Consider the following 24,972-nt stretch of genomic DNA (forward strand, 5'->3'; position numbering starts at 1 on the left):
CTGCGGTTCATGACAATAGGGGGTTAGGGTTAGGGGACCGTCGTTCTACTGGATGTCATCCATAAACCGGCGCGTAGCATAGGAACACCTTTCGTGTTCCTATGGAATACCTTGGGACGTGACAAATCGTGGGTATATTACGCCTCGAGAGCGAGAATGGTCTGATATTTTAACTGAAACATGCAAGCTAAAAATCTTTCTTAGAATGTTATATCTTTGCTGCAGATTACCATTTGAGAAAAATTGTCTCTTTGACATAATGATAATCATTATCATACACTTACATTTTACTACACTACTAACTTTGAACTTGTTGGCTAAACAGACAAGAGTTATCTGTTTAGCCAAAGGTAATCCATCACTCACTGGCAAATGCTGCGAAAAAAAATACCATGAACCATTACATACCTTCTTTATTTTATTTTCTGTATTTCATGCCACAACTATGAAAGTCAATGCTAACATGGTGTGTTAATCTATTACACACTGCTCTTGTTGTGCAAGATCTGCAATATGGTATATTATATTTCATATATCGTATGGTTGATTCTGCTTTTTCTAGCTAGCACAAATCCACTAAACAGTAATAATCCTAAACTCTGAAAGTCCAAGCAAAGAGATGGAAAAAGAAGACATAAAAAGAAAAGAACTGTAAGAGAAATATTCAGGCACTTAGAAAAACTCTCAAATCCTTGGCTACACTTTGCTTCATGACATTGTACATGTATTTCACAGACTGATCCTGATCCCATCTTGTGGAGTAGGATATTGTCTTTTGAAGACAAGACCAACAAATTAAAGGGTTTTCAGGTATTTCACAAAACATCCACATTGCTATTTACATGTGATCCTAGCACTCAATAGCTACATATTCTCACATCATATTCCCTAAGTCAATTTTATAACCGCTACTGTACAACATGAATTGAACATTCAGAGAAAATACATCACTTGTTTGAAGGACAACTTAAAATTATTGTTTTGTGGAGAGAATATAATTTCTTGTACTTTTCCATATGTATCTTTTTTATCAGTACTAGTTTTCCATCTGGTTTCCATTAGCCTTCAATGCTAATGTGTTTCAATTAGCACAAAGTTATAAAACAAAAACAGAATCATCAGAATTATTTTTCTCCTCAGCCACTGATGGGAACATTACTGTATACTGTTACAGAAGAACAGTGATTAAGGTTAATTGTGTGTGCGTGTGTGTGTGTGTGTGGGGGGGGGGGGGGGGGGGGGATTCTGAGACTGAAGGAAAGTAACACCACCAACAATTACAGTCAACTGCAAATGACATTTAGTATAGTGCCTCCCTTTGCTCAGTACAGACATACAAAGATTTACTCTGATTGACAACAGCTAGGTATAACAATAGCAATAAACAAAGATGCCACAAACTGAAGGAACAAATGCACAGTACAATATAGCAACCTGTAGTCGTAGCATGTTTTTGACTTTCTAGGGAAAGAAGAAGCAGGAATTTGCCAATAGATACTCTAGTTGTCATCATGTGATCAACGTACTATCAGTAATATTCTGGAGGGGAAACTGGAACTCTTGTCTGATCTCTTCATGGCACCTTTGGCATGATTATAATCTGGAAAATGTAAAAACCTGAAGGACTTGAAGGACTGTATCCTCTAGGCCAAAGCCAGAGTTTATGTTTATGATTAGAGTAATAAAAAACAGAAATAATGATTTATAGAGGGCTTGGGATAGGAGTGAAGAGTAGAGTCAGTTACTGCACTAGTCAGATAACCTTCTGCTAACCCAGCTGCTTTCTATACTGAAGCTGAATGCAAGCAAACATAGATCTTCCACTTCTTTTTTTGTATAGAGATCTTGGTTTGGTACAAATTCCTTCAGAGTTCCTTACAGTTCCTGGATAAAATGAGGGAATTGTTCCATTCTGTTCCATTCTGGAAGAAATCCTAAGCTGTTAATTTGGTTGACTTCTGACTCTATGACTCAAACTTTGTCTCATGATTGAGTACTTCCATGAATAAAAGAAACTTCTACAGGGTCCATAGCCAAAGTCCCTCATATGTTGGTGTTACTTATCATATCCTACCCCTCAACATTAAGGGTTTTCAATTAAACTGCATTACCAAGCACATTACGTTTCCTGCTGTGGTAGCACTGAAGGCAAGAGTTCATATTTAAAACCAAATACTACACTGGATGTTATTACTTCCAGCCAACTCTGCCAAGTTTGTTGATATTTTTAAATGGTAAATGGCCTGCATTTGTATAGCGCTTTACTCAGTCTCTAAGGACCCCAAAGCACTTTACACTACTTTTTCAGATCTACTTCTAACCATTAATATGCTAAAATATGAATCAAACGTCTTGAAACATTTGTTTAAAATCAGAAATATGTGTATAAATTCATAATGAACAACTCCAAAACTGAGAGAGATTATTAATCCTGTTCTTAAAAAGACTTAGAGCCCACTGATTGTGTCCTCCAGATTGTATAAAAGACAAGAAAGCTCTTTGAAAGTTGCAATATGATGTCAGGACACATTTAAAAATAAAGTCATAAAAAGCTGAGTGAGACAGCGTTTTTACATTTTCAGACAGCCTCTGTAGCAAGACATTCAAACATACATATGTTGCCAAGCATAGCGTGATGTGGATGTGATGGTCAATTTTCAACTTTGGGAAGTTCAATAAATGGCTGGATACAACCACACTGCAGCTTTCAAAGCCCCTGAAAATGCATTTATTTCAAACAACCACTTACTTAAAAGGTTTCAAGCTAAGAAAAATGTCAGTCGTGATTTAACAGTGTAAGAACCTAATGACGTTTGCTGGGTTGTTGTCACTCAAATCTAATCAGACCTAGATGAAGCAGATTAACAGCATTCCACTTTAAATATTCAAAATATTTAAATGAAATACTGACATCATCATAGATCGATTATTTACATATTTGAAGTTTTCAGTGGTTTTACTCTTTAATCAATAAATTTGCAATTTGTGAAAACACACACACACGGACATACCACAGATAGCTCCATCCTGTACAGGAGCTTAGTTTGTGCATTTTAAGCTGAAGTGATTTAAAATGTTTGATAAAAGATAATGAAGATTTTAATGTTGCCATACACAGAAACACCATGGAATATCTAATTGCTGCAGTGATAGGATAGACTGACATAAACACATTCGATCCAACACAAACACATTTGGAAAAAAAAAGTAAATTCAAGACTTTGGACATATTTGCAGAAATGGATCATATTCATATTCCAAATTATCTTATTTTGGACTTTGACGTTTCTATGATAGCTTACCAAACAAACCTATGGACCTTCCCATTATTATCTGCAACCAGATAATGCCTAAATCAACAAGCACATTGCAAATGCAAAACATCAGATTTAGTGGTATTAAGCATGGTGTCTGACTATATGTTGGACAAGTCAGTGTTTGGTGGTTTTTATTATTGCAGGGTCTTAACCTTACAATATAAAGCGCATTGCGGCAACTGTTATTGTGGTTTGGTGCAATATAAGTAAAAGTGAACTGAACTGAACTGGTTACCAGGAGAACGGTACTTGTCTGACTGCATTGTGCCAAGTGTAAAGTTTAGTGGAGGGGGGATTATGGTGTGCTATTGTTTTTCAGGAGCTGGGCTCTGCTCCTTAGCCCCAGTGAAACAAACTCTTAATGTTTCTGCATAACAAGATGTTTTGGATAGATTCTTGCTCACTTTGTGGGAACAGTTTGGGGATGTTCCCTACATTTTCCAGCATGTCTGTGCATCAGTGCACAAAGCAAGCTCCCTAAAAACATGGATGAGAGCATTTGGTGTGGAAGAACTTGAGTGGTCTGCACAGAATTCTGACCTCAACTCAACAGAACACCTTTGACGAAATAAATCCAGCATCACTGTATGGGCTAACCAAAGCACTTTTCGAAAAATCTTTCAAAAATTCCCATAAACACACTCCTAAACCTCGTGGAAAGCCTTCCCAGAAGAGTTGAAGGTGTTATAGCTGCAACATGTGGGCCGACATCACATTAAACTCTATGGATTAATAATGGGATGTCACTCAAGTTCATGTGCTTGTGAAAGTGAACCAGTAATTTTAGCAATATGGTGTATTTTAATAGCACTTTCTAGCTTTTAAACACCTTGGTTTTTTTTAGATTATTTGATTTTTAGCCATGTTGTTATGGTACCACATATGACTTTATAGGCTTTTAATGTAATGCCTCAATGCCTGACCTGTGCAGTTTATCATGGCAGCACATCGCTAAAACCATAATAAAATAGCTTGTTATAACAAGATACTTTTATGACATAAAAACGTATTATTTGTGCAATTACTTTTTCTACACAAGGGGGTAGTTTTAAAAATGGTTAGTAAGCTTTTCATAATAAACTTGTAAATAAAATTAAAAAGCCACACTATTGGCTACATTTAATGCAATATCCCAATTATAACCCTACATTTGAAAAGACCTTGGTGTATTGTAGCTACAAAAACCTACAATTTAAGATTGTCAGCAATCTAGACAGATAGATAAATCAACAGATAGAGGGCAAATTAAATAGACAAATGGGAAAAACAGTGTGTCATGTCTTACAAATAATTTTGCTTTTTTCAGATGTTCCACTCTACAAAAGTCATTATCATTTAAATATTTAAACCTGAGATTCTAATTTTTCAAGACTTTCTTTGTACTGTAAAAACCAAAATGTTGGTGTGGCCTTCCTCCTGTCATCTTAGTCATGAGAAAAACACTATCAAAGACAGACAATCAAAATACATTTTGATGCTCATATTACATAAAAGTTTGGTATGGTAAATGCTATAAATGTAGGTCCTGTTCCATAAACATTTTGGTGTTCACCGGGTTTCTGCTGAACACAGTCACGGGGCCACTGCTGTCAGACAACAGTGCTTATGTCATCAGTCTCGTCTGCTTTTTTCGGCTTACTGGGGAGAGACTTGAGGTACTCCAGATGGCGTCGCGCGTCCTCCTGGTTCTGACGTACATAATACACCACATATGAAATGACCATAGCAAACCAACCGAACATGGTTACGAGCATAGCATAATCTGTGGTCCTTTTTGCCAAGTTACAGAGATCTATGTCAACCGCCAAGAATGGCTGTCCCTCCTGGTCGTGGAGCTCCGAGCTTCTGCAGAGAACCCGGGCAGCAGCCTCATGGTTATGGGCCATTCCTCCAATAGCCTGCTGAAGGGCACAGTCACAGTGCCAGGGGTTATCGTTCACAATAATCCGGGCCTTCAGTCGAGCAAAGGCATCCTTGTGTACGCTAGTGATGCGATTGTGGGAAAGGTCCAGCACCTGTAAAGTTGCCTCTATGCCAGTGAAGGCACCTTCCCCTAAAGTCTCCACTGCATTGTAAGAAAGGTTTAGCTCCCTCAAAAACCTAAGTCCATGGAAGGCGAGATCAGGCACACTGCCGATCTGGTTGTGGTCCAGTCTCAGCAAGACAGTGTCAACTGGTAGACTGGGAGGAATCTCTTTGAGGCGGGACTGACTGCAGGTAACATTGAAGCCATGGAGGTGGGAATCGCGTTGGCATATGCAGCCCTTTGGACACATGCTGGCCGAGGGAAAGCACAAGGCCATTAGGACAAGGCTCTGAAGGAGCAGGCACATGGGGATGGAGCGCGACAGCCACAAGTCCAGCAGAGTCATGCTGACCGACTGTCAGCAGCATCCCGCCTCAGGCCACAGCACCACCACTGGTCGCTTACACACATTGCATAGTAGCAACTGGCTTTCGCAATTTACCCACTGAAGATATGGAAGCGTGAACAGATGTTATCATACTGCGTTGTGGCCTGGAATGAGATAAGAGAGAGTCAGTTAAACATATCTGCTAAAAATATAGTATAGTCAAAGGTTCATCATTTAAGTGATCTTAAATGTGGCAGGTGAAATTTCATGAAAGTAGAATTCATGATAGATGATCAAATATAATCAATAATCAAAATTAGACAATTGAATCCAAATACGTTTTCTACCAGTGAAAGCTGCCAAAGAGAATGAATATCCAGAGCCTGACCTTACCAACAGCATCATCAGAATAAAAGTGCTTCTGAAAGACTAAAAGTAAACCTTTTATGCTGGATTAGTGCATAATCATAAAATGTATGATTGATCTGTTTAGTAGTAATATGATGAAATAATAGTGCAAGCATTATCTTACTCTTGTAAATAGAATCAAAATTTAACACAAGTAGAGATAAAAAGATGAATGCTGAATAATTCTGAGGCTTATCATACCATCTGTTAAGTATAACACAATGCTGGATACCCAAACAGGATACGCAAAAGTGGGTGTGCATATGGGCAATGTTTTATTTTAGTGATGCTCCACACAATTTCAGTCTCAGAAGATGACACAATGGAAGCCACAGGGCCTGAAGGTGAATGTCAGACAAGATCAGGCTATCAGTGTGCATGACCCACAGGCTAAATGTCAGTTAGAAGACAAAGAGGAATCCTGGAGGAAGTTCGATGAATCGCTAGAGAGTGTCTCCAGGGCGGAGAGGCTGGTAACTGGAGGTGACTTCAGTGGACATGTAGGTCGAGGGAACAGAGGTGACAAGTATATACAGTTAAGCCCATAATTATTCATACCCCTGCCAAATTTTGACTTAAAGTTACTTTTGTTCAACAAGCAAGTTCTTTTTTGAGCAGAAATGACACAGGTGTCTCCCCAAAGATAATAAGACGATGTACAAGAGGCATCATTGTGGAAAAAAATATTTCTCAGCTTTTATTTATATTTTAGCAAAAAGTATCATGTCCAGAATTATTCATACCCTTCTCAATAATCAATAGAAAAGTCTTTATTGGCTATTACAGCAATCAAACGCTTCCTATAATTGCAGACCAGCTTTTTGCATGTCTCCACAGGCATTTTTGCCCATTCATCTTTAGCAATGAGCTCCAAATCTTTCAGGTTGGAGGGTCTTCTTGCCATCACCCTGATCTTTAGCTCCCTCCACAGATTCTCAATTGGATTCAAGTCAGAACTCTGGCTAGGCCACTGCAAAACGTTAATGTTGTTGTCTGCTAACCATTTCTTCACCACGTTTGCTGTATGTTTTGGGTCATTGTCATGCTGAAATGTCCACTGGTTCCCAAGGCCAAGTTTTTCTGCAGACTGCCTGATGTTGTTGTTGAGAATCTTCATGTATTGCTCTTTTTTCATGGTGCTTTTTACTGTGATTAGGTTCCCTGGTCCATTGGCTGGAAAAACACCCCCAAAGCATTAGGTTCCCACCACCATGTTTGACAGTGGGGATGGTGTTCTTTGGGTTGAAGGCGTCTCCATTTTTATGCCAAATGAAGGCAACATCATTGTGACCAAATAATTCAATTTTTGTTTCATCTGACCATAACACTGAAGACCAGAAATCTTCTTCTTTGTCCAGATGAGCATTTGCAAAGGCCAAATGAGCTTTTGCATGCCTTAGAAGTGCCTGGAGAAGTGGCGTTTTCCTTGGTCTGCATCCGTGGAACCCAACAGTGTCCGTTGGACTGTCTGCCTTGAGACATTGCCACCAGCAGAGCCCAGATTCACCAGAATGGCCTTGGTGGTGATCCTTGGATTCTTTTTCACCTCTCTCACTATTCTCCTGGCCAGCACAGGTTTCACTTTTGGCTTCCGACAACGTCCTCTGAGATTTTCCCCAGTGCGGAACATCTTGTATTTTTTAATAATACTTTGCACTGTAGCCACTGGAACTTGAAAACATTTGGATATGGCCTTGTAGCCCATTCCTCACTTGTGAGCAGCCACAATGTGCAGCTGCAGGTCCTCACTGAGTTCCTTTGTCTTAGCCATGAATGTCCACAGACCACCTGCAGAGAGCTGCTGTTTTTCACCTGTTGAGTTGAGTAAAACAGCTATTTCCAATTAATCAGGGTAATTAGGATGCTTTAGAACAGCTTTGACTATTTGGAATGGTATGGAACTTTGGATTTTCCCTGAGACTGTGACAGTTTGTAAAGGGTATGAATAATTCTGGACATGATACTTTTTGCTCAAATGTAAATAAAAGCTGAGAAATAATTTTTTCCACAATGATGCGTCTTGTACATCATCTTATTATCTTTTGTGAGACGCCTGTGTCATTTCCAGTCAAAAAATAACTTGCTAGTTGAATAAAAGTAACTTTAAGTCAAAATTTGCCAGGGGTATGAATAATTATGGGCTTAACTGTATGTATTAAGGAGAGGCATGCAGAAGGACAGATGGTGGATTTTGCCAAAAGGACAGAAATGGCCGTGGTGACCATGTAGTCTACTTCAAGAAAAAGCAACATAGAGTGAGGTATAAGAGTAGAAGAAGGTAGACTATATCTTATGCAGAAGGTGCAATCTGAAAAGGACAGGAGATTATAAAATGTAGAAAGGATCGTAGATTGTAGGATGACTCTGGAAATCAAAATGTGGAAGCAAGTGAAGGCAGAGGCCACGATGAAATGGTGAAAGCTGGAGTTGAGACAGGTTCTGTGTGGTAGAGAAGAATTACCAGGTGACTGTGAAAATATAGCTGCAGTAGTGAGGGAGACTGCCAAGAAGGTGTTTGGTGTATCCACTGGAAAATATTCAAAGAGTTTAGTAATGAACACATCAGATAGCCAGGGAGACGAAAACACACGAAAACAGCAAACTTTATGGGAAACTATGCATAACGCAAAGAGAGAGCTGGCAAAGCAGCAGATGGCCCCGCCCCTCCCTGAGCCTGGTTCTGCCGGAGGTTTCTTCCTGTTAAAAGGGAGTTTTTCCTTCCCACTGTCGCCAAAGTGCTTGCTCATAGGGGGTCACATGATTGTTGGGTTTTTCTCTGTATCTATTATTGTAGGGTCTACCTTACAATATAAAGCGCCTTGAGGCGACTGTTGTTGTGATTTGGCGCTGTGTAAATAAAATTGAATTGAATTGAATTGAAAGACTGAAGCAGTACTTTGAGGAGCTGCTGCATAAAGAATATTAGAGAGAGGAATGGTAGTGAATCAGGAAACACAGCAAGCTACGAAGATGATGAAGATAGAAAAGGTTTGGTCCAGATGACATTCACTATATTGCCAAAAGTACTTACTCACTCATCAGGTGTTCCAATCAATTCCATTCAAATCAGTTCAATTCAATTTTATTTATACAGCACCAAATCACAACAACAGTTACCTCAAGGCGCTTATTTTAAAGTAAAAACCCTACAATAATACAAAGAAAACAAAGAAAAACCCAACAATCATGTGACCCCCTATGAGCAAGCACTTTGGCGACAGTGGGAAGGAAAAACTCCCTTTTAACAGGAAGAAACCTCCGGCAGAACCAGGCTCAGGGAGGGGCGGGGCCATCTGCTGTGATTGGTTGGGATAAGTTGAGCAAAACAGAACAAGGACATGCTGTAGAAGAGAGCCAGAGATTAGTAACAACTAATAATTACAGGCAGAGTGGTCTACAAACAATGTAAATGAAAAAAGTGAGTGAAGAAGAAGAAGCACCCAGTGCATCATGGGAATCCAAACTGGAAGCTGGTTCCACAGAAGAGGGGCCTGAAAACTGAAGGCTCTGCCTCCCATTCTACTTTTAAATACTCTAGGAACAACAAGTTCTCATTAGAAGTGCTCTAATAGGGTGATATGATATGGCATATATGGTATCATGAATTTTAGCCTTTCTATAAAATACTGATATTTGCTTGCAGCACACAGAATAGAGGTTATGCTCACCGAACAGGCAAGACAGAAGACAGAAAGTGATCTAAGTGATCCATTCTGTTATAATTGATTACTTATGTTTGGAAATCAAAACATGAAACAATTAGTTACTGCACTGTTAATGTTCTGTTATAAAATGCAAAATCTCAATTTATACATTAAGTGTTGTTTCCTGCAAAATCCAGCAATTACTGCAATACAAATAGGCAGGCAGAAAGCACTCAACAACAATATGTATGTAAATGACACATGGACTGATTCTTATTTAGAGCTTTTCTGCTCTCCCGGAGCACTTAAGGTGCTTTATACAACATGCCTCATTCATACAAACACTTTCTTCTTTTTATCTTCTGATTATGCATATTCATAGAGCAACTTGGGCTTAGCATCCTGTCCAAGGATAGTTGACATGCAGGGATTTAACCATATATTTCTGGCTGAAATATGTTCTGCAAGTCAGTATTTTGACCTGAGCTACACATGTGAATGTGTATTTCTGCTGGCAATATGTGGTGCACTGTTGCTTTATGAGACCCAAAGCTTTGGCACTGTGCTGTAGACTATTAGTAATCCTCGCATTTACTCTTTCCCTAAAAATAAGAGTCACAATGATCACAGTCGTGCAGAATTTATGCTCGAACAGAGCGAGCGTGTTCACTGTCTGCACTACTGCAGAGCCTGTCCATCTGCCTGCAGTGAGCTCTGCTGTCAATTGAAGTATGTGCTACAACTGGTGTGTGGGCCTCTGTCGCGTGTTGTTGTTGGTCTGTGAGCCGCAAAGAAGAGCAAAGACAGCAAGTGAAAAGTGTCACTGCAGCCACTGTCTGTGCTTTTCATGCTTTATTTTTTGATCACTGAAGTTGTTTTGCAGTTCTCTGGTGGTCTCCCTGCTTTATTCTGGCCCACTTATCACCAAAATAGGTAGGAGATTATTAACACGTCATTAGCATTCAACCCAGTCATAATGAGGACTATATAAACAGAGTCTGCCTCGGTTCGGTTGGTTGTAGTCTGCCTCCACAGACTACAACGTAGTCTGTGTACTTAAGAAGTTATTAACAACTCATATCTATTTTGTAATATTTCCCTATATCTTTTCTTGGGACTGTCCAATTAAATACATCATCATCATTATATGACCACTCAAGCTGAATGTAAGGAATAAAGCACACAAAGTTTATGGGAAACTGCAGAAACTGGCATCCTCACAGCTTTGCTGTTATTCAGCTGCAGTGCATCATTTGTACTGCACTGAAACTATTGTTGCCTCTTAATGATGATAATATTCTCCCCCCGTCTCTGCTTGTCTGTAAAACTTTCTTACTGAACGCCACTGATGTGCTTTGTACTAAATTTATTTTCCCATTTTTATGCAGTTCAGAGTATGTTACCATAACTCATGTTAAGACATCTGCAAATTTTGTGACATCATTTTGAGTTTATAACAATATGTAACTTTAAAAATATGCAAAGGTGATTTTTACATGATGTAACAACCTGACAAGTCAGAATGTACCTTTTTATTTTATTTAAGCTGTGCATAGCTGCATTCTTAAAAGTTTGTCATCAGCAGTGATGGGAATAACGGCATTAAAAGTAACAGCGTTACTAACGGCGTTACTTTTTTCAGTAACAAGTAATCTAACTAATTACTATTCCTATCGTTACAACGGCGTTACCATTACTAACAAGAAAATGCGGTGCGGTCGCATTATTATTTTTCAACGAACAGACGGTTGAAGCTGTGTTCAGCTTACCGCACCTTATATCAGTTGCACAGAAGTAGCTGTAAGTAATCTGGACGCTACAGCTTTAAGCAGCTGCGCGCGCTCCCGCAGGCGGCGATCACTTTCTGCCCGACAATCACTTTTTGGCACAACACCTGGAGCTAAGGGGGCAAAACAATCGCATGAGTGCTGCTGTTTGACTGAGGAAGAATAAAGTAGTCGTGGTAAGTCAATCACATGACCACTTTAAGATGACAAAGCAACAAGGTGATATATACCAGTTTCTAAATTGTGTTGATGGGCCAAGTAAAACCCCAGTGATGATAAACAATATATACGCGTGTTTTTCCTGAATAGTTTCATCACGTTTAACGTCTAAGGACAGCGCTAGCAAGCACTCTATGACCAAAAAATAAAAAAACAAAACAAAAAACACCTAGTCGTTCGTGTTGGTGGAAAAATGCACCATGTCGACCAATCAGAAATGATATGGCAACATGACATTTGGTTGTTTAGGAAGAGGGGGAAGTTTTAGGAGTGACGGCGAGAGAGAGAGAGAAGAAAGAAAGACAGCAGAAAAAGAGAGAGAGCGAGTTTTGAGATGTGAGAGATTTGTGACGTTTAGCATGTTTGGAGTGTGTAGTTAATGTGTTGTCTTGTGGATAGTTTTGTGTTGTGTGCCAGAACAATGAGGCGACTGCTGAATGTTACAGGTGCTACCAAAAAGCCACCAAAGGCAGATTACAGTGTAAACACTGTCTCCAGGTAGAAAACAGGAGGAGTGATACACCTGCTGCTGTCAGACCTGCAGGTATCAGGCTGTGATGTTCTCCTTTATAGTGGACAGAAAATATTTTTTTGGAGTGGCACAAATAGTTTGTGTGGCATCTTATTGAATGCAGAACAGCTGATTGTTCTGTAAATAGTTTGAAATGGTTATAAAAAAAAAAAGGGTAAAAGGTAAATGGCTGCAAATAACTTTGTTGTTTTGATTTTATGTTTTTTTTCCTGATTTTAGATCAATGTGTTAATGGAGCACTCAGTGAACTCTACAAGATTATCAGTGATCTGTAAACAGCCCACCCTGACGGCTTCTTCATCGTCGCTGGGGATTTAAACAATGCCACACTTAAATTAGTTCTACCCAAATTTCATCAGAACATTTACTTTGCAACAAGAGGGGGCAACATGTTAGACCTTGTTTACACAAACATCCAGGATGCATACAGGGCGTCACCCCTCCCCCACATCGGACAATCGACCACATCTTCTCACCCCAGTCTACAGACCCATAAACAAACGGATCAGACCAACCTTCAGAGGGGTGAGAACATGGCCAGAGGGGGGCCATACCAGTTCTGCAAGATTGCTTTGAATGCACAGACTGGGATATGTTTAGAGAAGCTGCTATATACAGGGAGTGCAGAATTATTAGGCAAGTTGTATTTTTGAGGAATAATTTTATTATTGAACAACAACCATGTTCTCAATGAACCCAAAAAACTCATTAATATCAAAGCTGAATGTTTTTGGAAGTAGTTTTTAGTTTGTTTTTAGTTTTAGCTATTTTAGGAGGATATCTGTGTGTGCAGGTGACTATTACTGTGCATAATTATTAGGCAACTTAACAAAAAACAAATATATACCCATTTCAATTATTTATTTTTACCAGTGAAACCAATATAACATCTCCACATTCACAAATATACATTTCTGACATTCAAAAACAAAACAAAAACAAATCAGCGACCAATATAGCCACCTTTCTTTGCAAGGACACTCAAAAGCCTGCCATCCATGGATTCTGTCAGTGTTTTGATCTGTTCACCATCAACATTGCGTGCAGCAGCAACCACAGCCTCCCAGACACTGTTCAGAGAGGTGTACTGTTTTCCCTCCTTGTAAATCTCACATTTGATGATGGACCACAGGTTCTCAATGGGGTTCAGATCAGGTGAACAAGGAGGCCATGTCATTAGTTTTTCTTCTTTTATACCCTTTCTTGCCAGCCACGCTGTGGAGTACTTGGACGCGTGTGATGGAGCATTGTCCTGCATGAAAATCATGTTTTTCTTGAAGGATGCAGACTTCTTCCTGTACCACTGCTTGAAGGTGTCTTCCAGAAACTGGCAGTAGGACTGGGAGTTGAGCTTGACTCCATCCTCAACCCGAAAAGGCCCCACAAGCTCATCTTTGATGATACCAGCCCAAACCAGTACTCCACCTCCACCTTGCTGGCGTCTGAGTCGGACTGGAGCTCTCTGCCCTTTACCAATCCAGCCACGGGCCCATCCATCTGGCCCATCAAGACTCACTCTCATTTCATCAGTCCATAAAACCTTAGAAAAATCAGTCTTGAGATATTTCTTGGCCCAGTCTTGACGTTTCAGCTTGTGTCTTGTTCAGTGGTGGTCGTCTTTCAGCCTTTCTTACCTTGGCCATGTCTCTGAGTATTGCACACCTTGTGCTTTTGGGCACTCCAGTGATGTTGCAGCTCTGAAATATGGCCAAACTGGTGGCAAGTGGCATCTTGGCAGCTGCACGCTTGACTTTTCTCAGTTCATGGGCAGTTATTTTGCGCCTTGGTTTTTCCACACGCTTCTTGCGACCCTGTTGACTATTTTGAATGAAACGCTTGATTGTTCGATGATCACGCTTCAGAAGCTTTGCAATTTTAAGAGTGCTGCATCCCTCTGCAAGATATCTCACTATTTTTGACTTTTCTGAGCCTGTCAAGTCCTTCTTTTGACCCATTTTGCCAAAGGAAAGGAAGTTGCCTAATAATTATGCACACCTGATATAGGGTGTTGATGTCATTAGACCACACCCCTTCTCATTACAGAGATGCACATCACCTAATATGCTTAATTGGTAGTAGGCTTTCGAGCCTATACAGCTTGGAGTAAGACAACATGCATGAAGAGGATGATGTGGACAAAATACTCATTTGCCTAATAATTCTGCACTCCCTGTACACAGACACCATGGACCTGGAGGAGTACACAACTTCAGCAACCAGCTACATCAGCAAATGCATTGAGGATGTCACTGTCTCCAAGACCGTCATAACCTATGCAAACCATAAACCCTGGTTCTCTGCAAAGCTACGCAACCTGATGAAAATCAGAGATTCTGCCTTTAATTCCAACAATAGAGAAGCCTACACTACAGCCAGAGCAGACCTATCACGGGCCATCAAAGAGGCAAAGCGGGAGTATGCAGATAAGGGGCCTTTCTCAATATGCATACTTGTGCGTACTTGTGTTCTCGTGTACTCGTGATACGTCATCAGTCGGAGACCAAGTACTGTTCCAATTCGAAGTACGCATCAAGCCGAGAACGCGAAAAAGTCCCGGATGTGTTCTCGCTCCGCCCGTTTTATCAAGCATGCATCGGTGGTGACTTGTGTGGACTTGGTACAGCTAAATATCCCAGAATGCATCTCGTCCAAACCTGAAACGCGGCAATGGCGGACGAGCGGGGCTGAAAACTTTTAAATATTACTCTTTCTGGGTCACAAAATAAACTTTTAAGTTATTTTCAAGCGAGAATGTAGCTGTGTAAAGTTCAAATATCTGCTCGATTTATCAAGATATCATATATTTCCAAACGCGCTCCGACGTTTTCGGAGACGTCTGTGACCCACCAGCTCCATAGCAGACAGCGAGGTCGAGGATTATTAGAGCCGGGGAGAACAGCGGACTCCCGGCACATCGTTTTGAACCCCCCCCCCCGCGGACTTCTCACTACTCAGGTTAAAGAAACCCCAGCAGCTGTCTACTGTATTGAGTGTCCACTAAAATAAAAATAAAAGCGTTCTAACATCTCACCTGCTTGTTTTTATTAAGGTATGTACACGTATGTACATGTACACTATTTTTATTAATAGAGGTTTCACTACTGAGGTTAAAAATGATATATAAGTCACTTAGATCGCTTCTAAATGTTAATGTTTGGTTTATTTCAGTGTTTTATTTGTTCCTGAGTAAACCGGTTTGGCTGTGATTAAAGTTAAGCTTCATAACATGTTACTCACAGTTAAATTAGGAGGGGACGGCAGTAAAAACTCCGGACCTGTGACATCATCACGTACGCTGGTGTTCCAATAGTACAAATCGCGAGTCCATGCTCGCGTTCTCGGCGAGTACGTACTGGCCGAGAACGCACGGGAGTACGGACTCACCAAGAACGCGAGCACGGACTCGCGTACTTGAGAATTGAGAAAGGGCCAAGATCAACACACATTTCACAAGTTCAAAGGACACTCAGCGCTTGTGGCAGGGCATTCAAACAATCACAGGCTACAAGCCAACACCGGCATGCAGCAGTGATCCCTCCCTGACTGACAAACTGAATGACTTCTTTGCACGTTTTGAGGCACAGAACAAAGAGCCATCAAGGAAGATGCCCCCCTCCCCCGACGACCAAGTGCTCTGTCCACAGCAGACGTCAGGATGACATTTCACAGAGTAAACCTGCGAAAGGCTGCAGGACCTAAAAACATACCTGGCTGGGTGCTTCCGGAGTGTGCTGACCAGCTCACAGGCATCTTCACGGACATCCTAAATATACATCACTGAGCTCAGGTGTGGTACCAGCATGCCGCAAAACCACAAAAATCATCCCAGTTCCAAAGAAGTCCACTGTGTCCTGCCTCAATGACTATCGACCAGTGGCACTTATGCCCATCATCACAAAGCGCTTTGAGAGGTTGTTACTGAGGCACATGAAAACTCATCTTCCACTGAATCTGGACCTGTTACAGTTGGCTTACCACACAAACTGCTCCACAGATGATGCCATCTCGTCTGCTCTTCACCTTTTTCTCTCCCATCTTGGCAAAAAGGACACTCATGTCAGAATGCTGTTTATTGACTTCAGCTCAGCATTCATCACAGTCATTCCCCAGAAGCTGGTAAAGAAGTTGGACCTATTAGAAATAAACACCACTCTCTGCAATTGGATCTTGGACTTCCTAACTGATAGGCCCCAGTCCGTCTCCATAGGAAATAAAACCTCCAAAGTCCTCAGACTGATTACAGGATCGCAGCAGGGCTGTGTGCTTATTCCAATGCTGTTCACCCTGTTAACACATGACTGTACTGCACAGTACAGCTCAAATCAATGGTGGGTCTCATCACCAACAATGATCAATACAGAGAGGAGGTACAACACCTGGTGGACTGGAGTCAGAATAACAACCTGTCTGTAAATGTTCAGAAGACTAAAGAGATGGTTGTTAACTTCAGGAAGAGCTCAATAGCCCACACCCCACTGCACATCAACAGATCTGCTGTTGAGATGGTCAACAGTGTGAAGTTCCTGGGTGTGCACCTATCAGATTACCTCTCCTCGAACCTCAACACCACCACCATCATGAAGACAGCCGAACAACGTCTTCTCTTTCTTAGGAAACTGAAGAAGGCGAGTCTCCCTCCTCCCATCCTTACATCCTTTTACCAGTTAACCATTGAGAGCATCCTCTGCTGCTACATCACTATCTGGTACGGGAACTGCACCCTCGCTGAAAAGAAGTCTTTGCAGTGGATAGTGAGGACAGCAGAGAGGATCATTGGAGGCCCTCTCCCACCCATCTCCATCGCAGTCAAAGCCCTCAACTCACTACCACCAAAGGACTGATATACACAAACACCTTTACAAACACCTTACAGTATTCACCAAAGGACTCAAAAACAACAAAAACTTCCACAAATCCACTACAAACTGGACCTGGGAACAACATGCTTATTTGCACACTCAGTCACATAGTTACTGAACACAACTAAATTATATCATATTTGCACATTTTGCATCTTGCACATGTCTTCGTCCTGTCTTTCCAATATCCTGACCATAACTCAACCTGGTATTCAACACCTACTGCACAATCCACTTTGTATTGTCTCTGTCCTGTCTTTGTGTATTGTACATAGATGTAGTTAGTAATAGTACCTTTTTAGCTCTTAATTTTACCCAAATTTAGCAAGTTATTATTTATTTGTAATTTATAGTTTTATATCTCTTGGAAGTGCAGGGCCGTTACGCCAGGCTGCTCTTTGTTGACTTTAGCTCTGCTTTCAATACGATACTCCCGGACAGACTAATAGTTAAACTGCTGGAAATTGGACTTCCTTCTACCACCTGCTGCTGGATCAGAGACTTCCTCTCAGACCGTGTACAGAGAGTTAGAGTGGGGCCTCATCTTTCCTCAGCCCTCAGCCTTAACACCGGCTCTCCACAAGACTGTGTACTGAGTCCCCTACTGTACACTCTGTACACACATGACTGTGTTAGTACCCACCCAGACAACACAGTCATCAAGTTTGCAGATGATACCACCGTGGTGGGGCTCATCTCAGGGGGAGATGAGACGGCGTACAGAGCTGAAGTTCAGAGGCTGTCAGATTGGTGTGTAGATAACAACCTGGACCTCAATACCACCAAGACAAAAGAACTGGTAGTTGACTTCAGAAGGAGGAAGTCTGAGCTGCAGCCTGTCAGCATCAACGGGGAGTGCGTGGAAAGGGTCTCCAGTTTCAAGTTTCTGGGTGTGCACATAGACACAGACCTCCAATGGAGCTCTAACACCTCTGCAGTCTTAAAGAAGGCCCAACAGCGTCTCCACTTTCTGAGAATCCTCAGAAAAATGGACCTGAAGAAGGAGCTGCTGACCGTTTTCTACCGCTGCTCCATTGAAAGTGTGCTGACATATTGCATCGGTGTGTGGTTCTCCAGCTGCACCACAGCACACAGAAAGGCACTCCAGAGGGTCATTAATATGGCCCAAAAAATCACTGGACATCCTCTTCCCTCCCTGAAGGACCTGTACAGCACTCGCTGTCTCAAGAGGGCACGCAGCATCCTACGGGACTGCACACACCCAGGACACCGGGTGTTTAAGCTGCTGCTGTCTGGCAGGAGGTTCAGGCTGCTGAGGTCCCGAACAAACAGACTCAAGGACAGCTTTTACAACAGGGCAACAGCCCTAATCAGTACAAATAGCTGACCTGACTGGCTACCTCCCTGGACTTTTTTAAGGGGGACGTAACAATGTTTAAAACAATAACAATATTTATATTTATAACAAGGTGCAATAATAATTAATGTGCAATAATAACAGTGTGCAATACACATAAACTTATTCTTCTTTTTTTATTTACTAAGTTAATATGCTGTGTTGTGTTGTTTGTGTTGCGTTGTGCGTTGTGTCATATCGTGTCGTATTGTGTTATATGTAGTGCCGACGTAGGACAGTTTTTCCAATTTCATTGTACTATGTATGACTGTGCAATGACAATAAAGAGTTATCTTATCTTATCTCTTATCTTATATATTTCTTATATACCTATAATGCACCATGGGAGACTTGGGGTGAAACGGCCTCTCTGTACGCTTTATACTGTATATATTGTTGTACTGACGATAAAGACCATGAATCTTGAATTTGAATCTTTATAAAGTATTTGTCTTTCTGGCAAGTTTTCATATTTTAAATATCTGTACTTTCTACTCCATTTTCAGAAACAGGCTTGTTATGTTTGGTTTAAGAAATTTGAGGGGAGTTATTTTTTTATATCTTTGTGCCCCTTCAAACACCCCCCAAAATTTGAGCCCAAATAGTAATATATGAAAGGCAATCCTATTGGTGTATAAGATATAGCAGGGCTCTAGACTAACTTTTTACCATGGTGCGCCTAACTCTTTTTCTTAGGCGCACCAGCACAAAAGTTAGGTGCACCCAAATTTTTCAACCGCATGGCTTAACACTGCAGTCTTACATGTGCACTTTTTTTGGGGGGGAATTGCTGTTTATACAGACAATATTGATTTGTAAATGATTAACTAACAAGCACATTTCCACAAGAAAGATAAGTTACTGAAAAAGTGCTTGTGCTTAAAGTGCTTTGGCACTCTTTGGTAATATTGTAGACAATGTTAAACTTAATCATCATCTTGGCTCCTCTGACGACCTGTTTGCTGCTGCCTGCCGCTGAAAGGCAGTGGGGGGAGGGGACACTTGGGCAGTGCATTTATCGCAGCATATAATGTGTTTTCTGGATACACTGCTGTTTTTTCAGCGTTTCAATTTGAAATGTATCAGCACCAGTCACAAATGCAGTACTGGCGGCCGTGGTCTTTCCACGCTCACGACAGTAAATGCAGTACATCATGTTGTCAGCTTTACTGTATCTTAGTCAGGGAGACTGCTCAAGCCACTCTCTTCCAAATATATACACTTTCCCCGTTTTACTTTCAGTGGGCTCTGGCTCGGAGTCGATCGTATGTGGCTCATTATGTGATGCCATCTCTGGACCAGTGTTAGACATAACCTGAGAGGTCGATGGCTCCGTGTCAGAGCACTGACTTTGAATTTTAGATGGACCAGGGCTTAACTTAACAAAAAAGTTACCAATCATTCTTTTCATCTTTTCTTATTACCCACAGCTACATCCACTTCTGTCAGGCCTAGGCTACTCATAGGGCTGGGTATCTTTCTATATTCCATTAGATTCCGATTCACAAGGTCCTGATTTGATTCGATTGTGACTCAGACATTCAGAAATATAATTGTGATCATTTATCAGTACTGACACTTGTAAGACTTCATCAGAGGTGTGAGCATCACAGCAGATGCCTTTGTGTCAAAGTAACTGAGGATAAAACAGAAAAACATGAAGCAGATTTTCCTGGCCTGGCTTTTTTGTAGCAGATAACCTTAAAAATATTGTGCAGTAGAACAGAAACTGAACAAAAACCATGAATCAACATGTGAATGCTGCTGAAGTGAAGTAAGTGTTACAGATCTCCAAAAGTTGAATCTGTTCATCTGGACGTAGCGTTTGGTGGGAGAAACGTTTCGTCACTCATCCAAGTGACTTCTTCAGTCTCAGCTGACTGCAGGTTTCCCCAAACCTTATAAACAGTACATTTGCATAATGACTGAAACCAGCCCACTGAAGGAACAATGGGCTGTGAGGTCAGTTCCTTAATCATAATTATGCAAATTCCCATGACCATTGATCAACAATCACTGACCAAAACCCACTGATCAAAGAACACTGATCAATGGCCATGAGTCCCATTCACAGAGAGTTGGGGAATGGCTGCAATCACAGCATTGTAAGATGGTGACAGATGTACCCTTAGGCCCCCTCCTCGATTCAGAGATGGTCTTTCCCTTTTCACGTAAACGGCCTCCTTGACTCCGCGCTCAAACCAGCGTTCTTCCCTGTCCAGGATGTGCACATCCTCATCGTTGAAAGTGTCCACTGGCCTGTAGGTGTAAATAAACTGCAGAGTCCTGGCCTGATGAGGTAGCTCTTCTGTGTTGTGCCATCCGCTTCGCTAGAGGTTGTTTGGTTTCCCCGATGTTTAAATCCTGGCAATCCTCCTGGCACTTAACAGCGTACACTATGTTACTCTGTTTGTGTCGGGGGACCCGATCCTTGGGGTGGACCAGTTTTTGGCGCAGCGTGTTTTGGGGTTTAAAAGCCACAGAGACCCGGTGTTTAGAAAAAATGCGTCTCAACTGTTCCGATACTCCTGACACATATGGGATCACTACAGGTTTTCGCCTGGGCAGCGGTTGTCCTTCTCTCCTGGATCGGCTGGAGCTTTCTTTAGGTGCCTTCCCAGCTTTGACAAAAGTGCAGCTGGGATAACCACATTTACTCAGGGCCTTCTTGATGTGCTGTTCTTCTGCCTCCCTGGCTGCTGTGTCAGTGGGGATGGTGTTCGCTCTGTGTTGTAGCGTCCTGATGACACCCAGTTTGTGCTCCAGTGGATGATGAGAGTCAAACCTTAGATACTGATCTGTATGCGTAGGTTTACGGTACACGTCAGCTTTTAGATGTCCCCCATTACTGATGGAAATCTCACAGTCTAAGAAGGCTAACCTGCCACTTTTCATGTCCTCCCTGGTGAATTTGATGTGTCGGTCCACCGAGTTAATGTGATCCGTGAAATGTAGTACGTCCTGAGATTTGATTTTCACCCAGGTGTCATCCACATATCTGAACCAATGGCTTGGTGGTGTTCCAGGGTAGGATAGCAAAGCCCTCTTTTCCACTTCTTCCATGTACAAATTGGCCACGATGGGTGAAACTGGGGAGCCCATGGCACACAGTGTTACAGAGATTTGATTAGAAACACAGCTAAGCATTTTGCAATTTGGCATCATTTTAAAAAGTTGAAATTTCTTCAGTATTGAACAGCAGAAATGAGGCTTTGTTGTTGGAGGTCATTTTTGTGGAAAAGAAAAACAAATAGCGGCCGACAGCTCTGTACACAACAGATAAGCAAACGAATAATGCAGGAAACAGAGATTTGAGATGGGAAACTGTTCTTGAAGTACATTTTGGTGTGAGCCGTCGGCTTTCAGCCCCGACGCCGTGGTCCACTCTTTCTGTTCACGTCTTTGTGTGGAATCTGTTTACCTGCCCTCATTTACTGTTTTAGCTCTTATGCATCAGTCATGAAACTATCATCAGGGTTAAAGTGGACCAGCGTTTTTTTGTTTTCGTTTTTCTGTCATTTACAGCATGATTTAAAGGCACTACAGATTCTCTGTTAATGGTGTGCGATACTTGGTATCAATCTGATAGCAAGTAAATACAAGGATCACAGATAAAGATACCTTTAACATATAAGGGAAGCCTGTGCACTGTCATGTTTGGGAGAGCAGTGAGTCATGATTTATGAGGTGAATGCATCATCAGTACGCTACATCTGAACATATTTTCATGACTATTAAAAGACTGGTTAATTAGCTGATTATGTTTATGTTAAAAACCAGGACTGATTCTAGTATTTATTTACCAGGTTTCTTGCCAAATATATAGAAAAACAGAAATATGATTACTGTCACTAATGAATTTCTTGATTTCTTGGAATTGGCTTCTTCTCTGAACAGCAGTTCATTTTCGTTTCTGTGCCTGTGCCAGATCCAGGAGACAGGCTGCCTGTCTGCTCTCTACTTTTAAGATTATGAGTTGAACTTTCTGTTTGATGAAACAGGTGACCCTGAACCCGGCCTTCTGTGGGCTTCCATGGTCCAGTGAGTGTTTCTTCTTTACTCTGCTCTTTTCACTCCATATATTTGTACACAACTTTGCATTGAATCCTTAGTTATTATTCCTCTCTGGGTCTCTTCCACAGCGTCGCCCTCTTATCATCCCCAACCTGTCGTGACAGATGGCATCCCCTTCCCCAGCCTGATTCCACCAGAGATTTCTTTCTGTTGCTCACAGGGGTGTCCGACTGTTGGGGTTTTCTGTGTTATTGTAGAGTCTTTACCTTATAATATAATCCACTGTGAGGCAACTGTTGTTGTAATTTAGCACTATATACATGAAACTAAGTTGAATTTTATTCTAGTGTTGCTTTCACAGCTAACACAAAGTTATTACAATTATCTATTTTTATTTCAGGTTTGAGATATGTTTTTAGTTCCAATAAAATAATTCATTAAACAATTTTGAGCTGTATATATTATTTGAATGTCTGAATATAGTCTATAGGTAATCAGTCCAACTGCACTTTTAAAATGAACATTAGTTGATACTGAATATTACACGTCAGTCATGACATATGTGTTTTGTATGTGTGAAAAAATCAGATGTGTTGCCACGGTAGCAGATACTCTTTACACACATCACAGTTTGCAACCTTTTAAATTAAAGCAGTAAAAATAAGTTCACACGATGCTCTTTTCTCTGTGTGCCACTTACTGCAGTCTGTATGTGTCTGCACAATGCCTTCCGGTCTTGCCGCTTAGTCACGTGAGAAAGCAGAGCAGGGAGGGGGAAGAGCAGTGTGCCTGTATACGTGAGAAGAGGGGCTTTTACACAGGGAAGTCTGCTTTTTGATGGAACCAATGTTGGGCTTAACATAGAAAAGAAGAGATTTCTACCAAATCTGCAAAATTTAAGAATCACAGACTTTAGAGCTTGAATGTAACTAAGTAAATGTGTGCACAGCCTGTCGAAATGGGTTTAAATCACCACATGTGATCGTGGGGCGATCGTGGCTCAAGAGTTGGGAGTTCGCCTTGTAATCGGAAGGTTGCCGGTTCGAGCCCCGGCTCAGACAGTCTCGGTCGTTGTGTCCTTGGGCAAGACACTTCACCCGTTGCCTACTGGTGGTGGTCAGAGGGCCCGGTGGCGCCAATGTCCGGCAGCCTCGCCTCTGTCAGTGCGCCCCAGGGTGGCTGTGGCTACTATGTAGCTTGCCATCACCAGTGTGTGAATGTGTGTGTGAATGGGTGAATGACTGGATATGTAAAGCGCTTTGGGGTCCTTAGGGACTAGAAAGCGCTATATAAATACAGGCCATTTACCATTTACATGTGCCAGCTTGGCAGTCTAAACCTGTACTATGCTTGTTAGGACTCATCTATAAAATTATTAAAAACATCAAACCCAGTTTGTAAAAGACTAATAACACAACAGCAGCAGTGATGTTGTCTGTCTACACAACATCCGTGAAGAGCAAAGAAGCGGAGCAGTTACCAAGATGGTGAGTTCAAGTGGAGCGAACTCTAGGGCTGGGCCTTATCATACCGTTCACAGTAACACCGGTATAATGTTACGCAACGATAGGAAAATGAAATATCGCGATAGAATATGGGTAAAACGCACATGCGCAGTGCCTATGTTTACATACGCACATGGCGGCGACGGAGAATGAGAAGGGCGAAAGTGGCTCGTTGAATGAAACGGATGAACCAGAACTGGTTTGTAAAAATGCTGCAACTTCACTGATGTGGACAGTAGCGGTTTTTGATACGGGCGACACGGGCGGTTGCCCGGGGTGGCATCGTGGTGGGGGGCGGCATCACGGGCATCGGCAAAAAAACCCCAAAACAAAACAACAACAAAAAATGCTGCCTGCTTCCAAATAGAGCACATTTCATTCATAATGATGTAAATCCAAGCCCATTATGTATTCATGATTTGAATCCTGGGTTGTGTGAAATCCCAGAAATACACCTTAGACAAAGTGAATCTGTGAACTAAGGTGTAGGTCTATTAGGTTATGTTGTGGTGATCCTCGAGTTGGGGGATTTGTACTGGAGTGGAAAATTAAAACCAGTGGAAGATGGACAAGAAAAGTTCAAAGCCATCAGGTGCTCAGTTTAGAAAAAATAGAAAAGACGAGAAGGAGAAATGAGCAAAAGATACAGGTAAGCAGATGTGTCATTGGATAATGGCAGGTCATCCTGAACCAATCAGAATCAGAATACTTTATTAATCCCTAAGGAAATAATCTGGGTTACAGTTGCTCCAAAAAGAAATGGTAAAAATAGTAACAGTAACAGGCTAAACTCCAAACAATACATTATGTTACAGATTTTAATATTAATTAGTCATTGTCAATTGTTGATTTGTCCTGTTCTCATTGTATGACAAATTATGATAGGTGTTTGGTAGCCGTTTGCATACTATGCATACTCTCTCTCTCTTCATATGTGTGTTTCTCTGGCGAAATTCAGTATGGTTCCTTAATATGT

At 41.4% G+C, this 24,972-nt stretch overlaps 1 protein-coding gene across 1 annotated transcript in view; it reads right to left on the reverse strand.

Annotated features, from left to right (window-relative positions):
* Positions 1–395: 395 nt before the first annotated feature.
* Positions 396–24,972, reverse strand: part of lrrc3b (leucine rich repeat containing 3B) — a 35,771-nt gene continuing 11,194 nt past the window's right edge. The window contains exon 2 of the mRNA XM_003455229.5: positions 396–5,835. Within this exon, the coding sequence (XP_003455277.1) occupies positions 4,907–5,689 (783 nt within the window). The 5' untranslated portion in view covers positions 5,690–5,835 and the 3' untranslated portion in view covers positions 396–4,906. The remainder of the gene's footprint in view (positions 5,836–24,972) is intronic.

This window comes from Oreochromis niloticus, linkage group LG22 (assembly GCF_001858045.2).
Source record: "Oreochromis niloticus isolate F11D_XX linkage group LG22, O_niloticus_UMD_NMBU, whole genome shotgun sequence".
NCBI lineage: Eukaryota > Metazoa > Chordata > Actinopteri > Cichliformes > Cichlidae > Oreochromis > Oreochromis niloticus.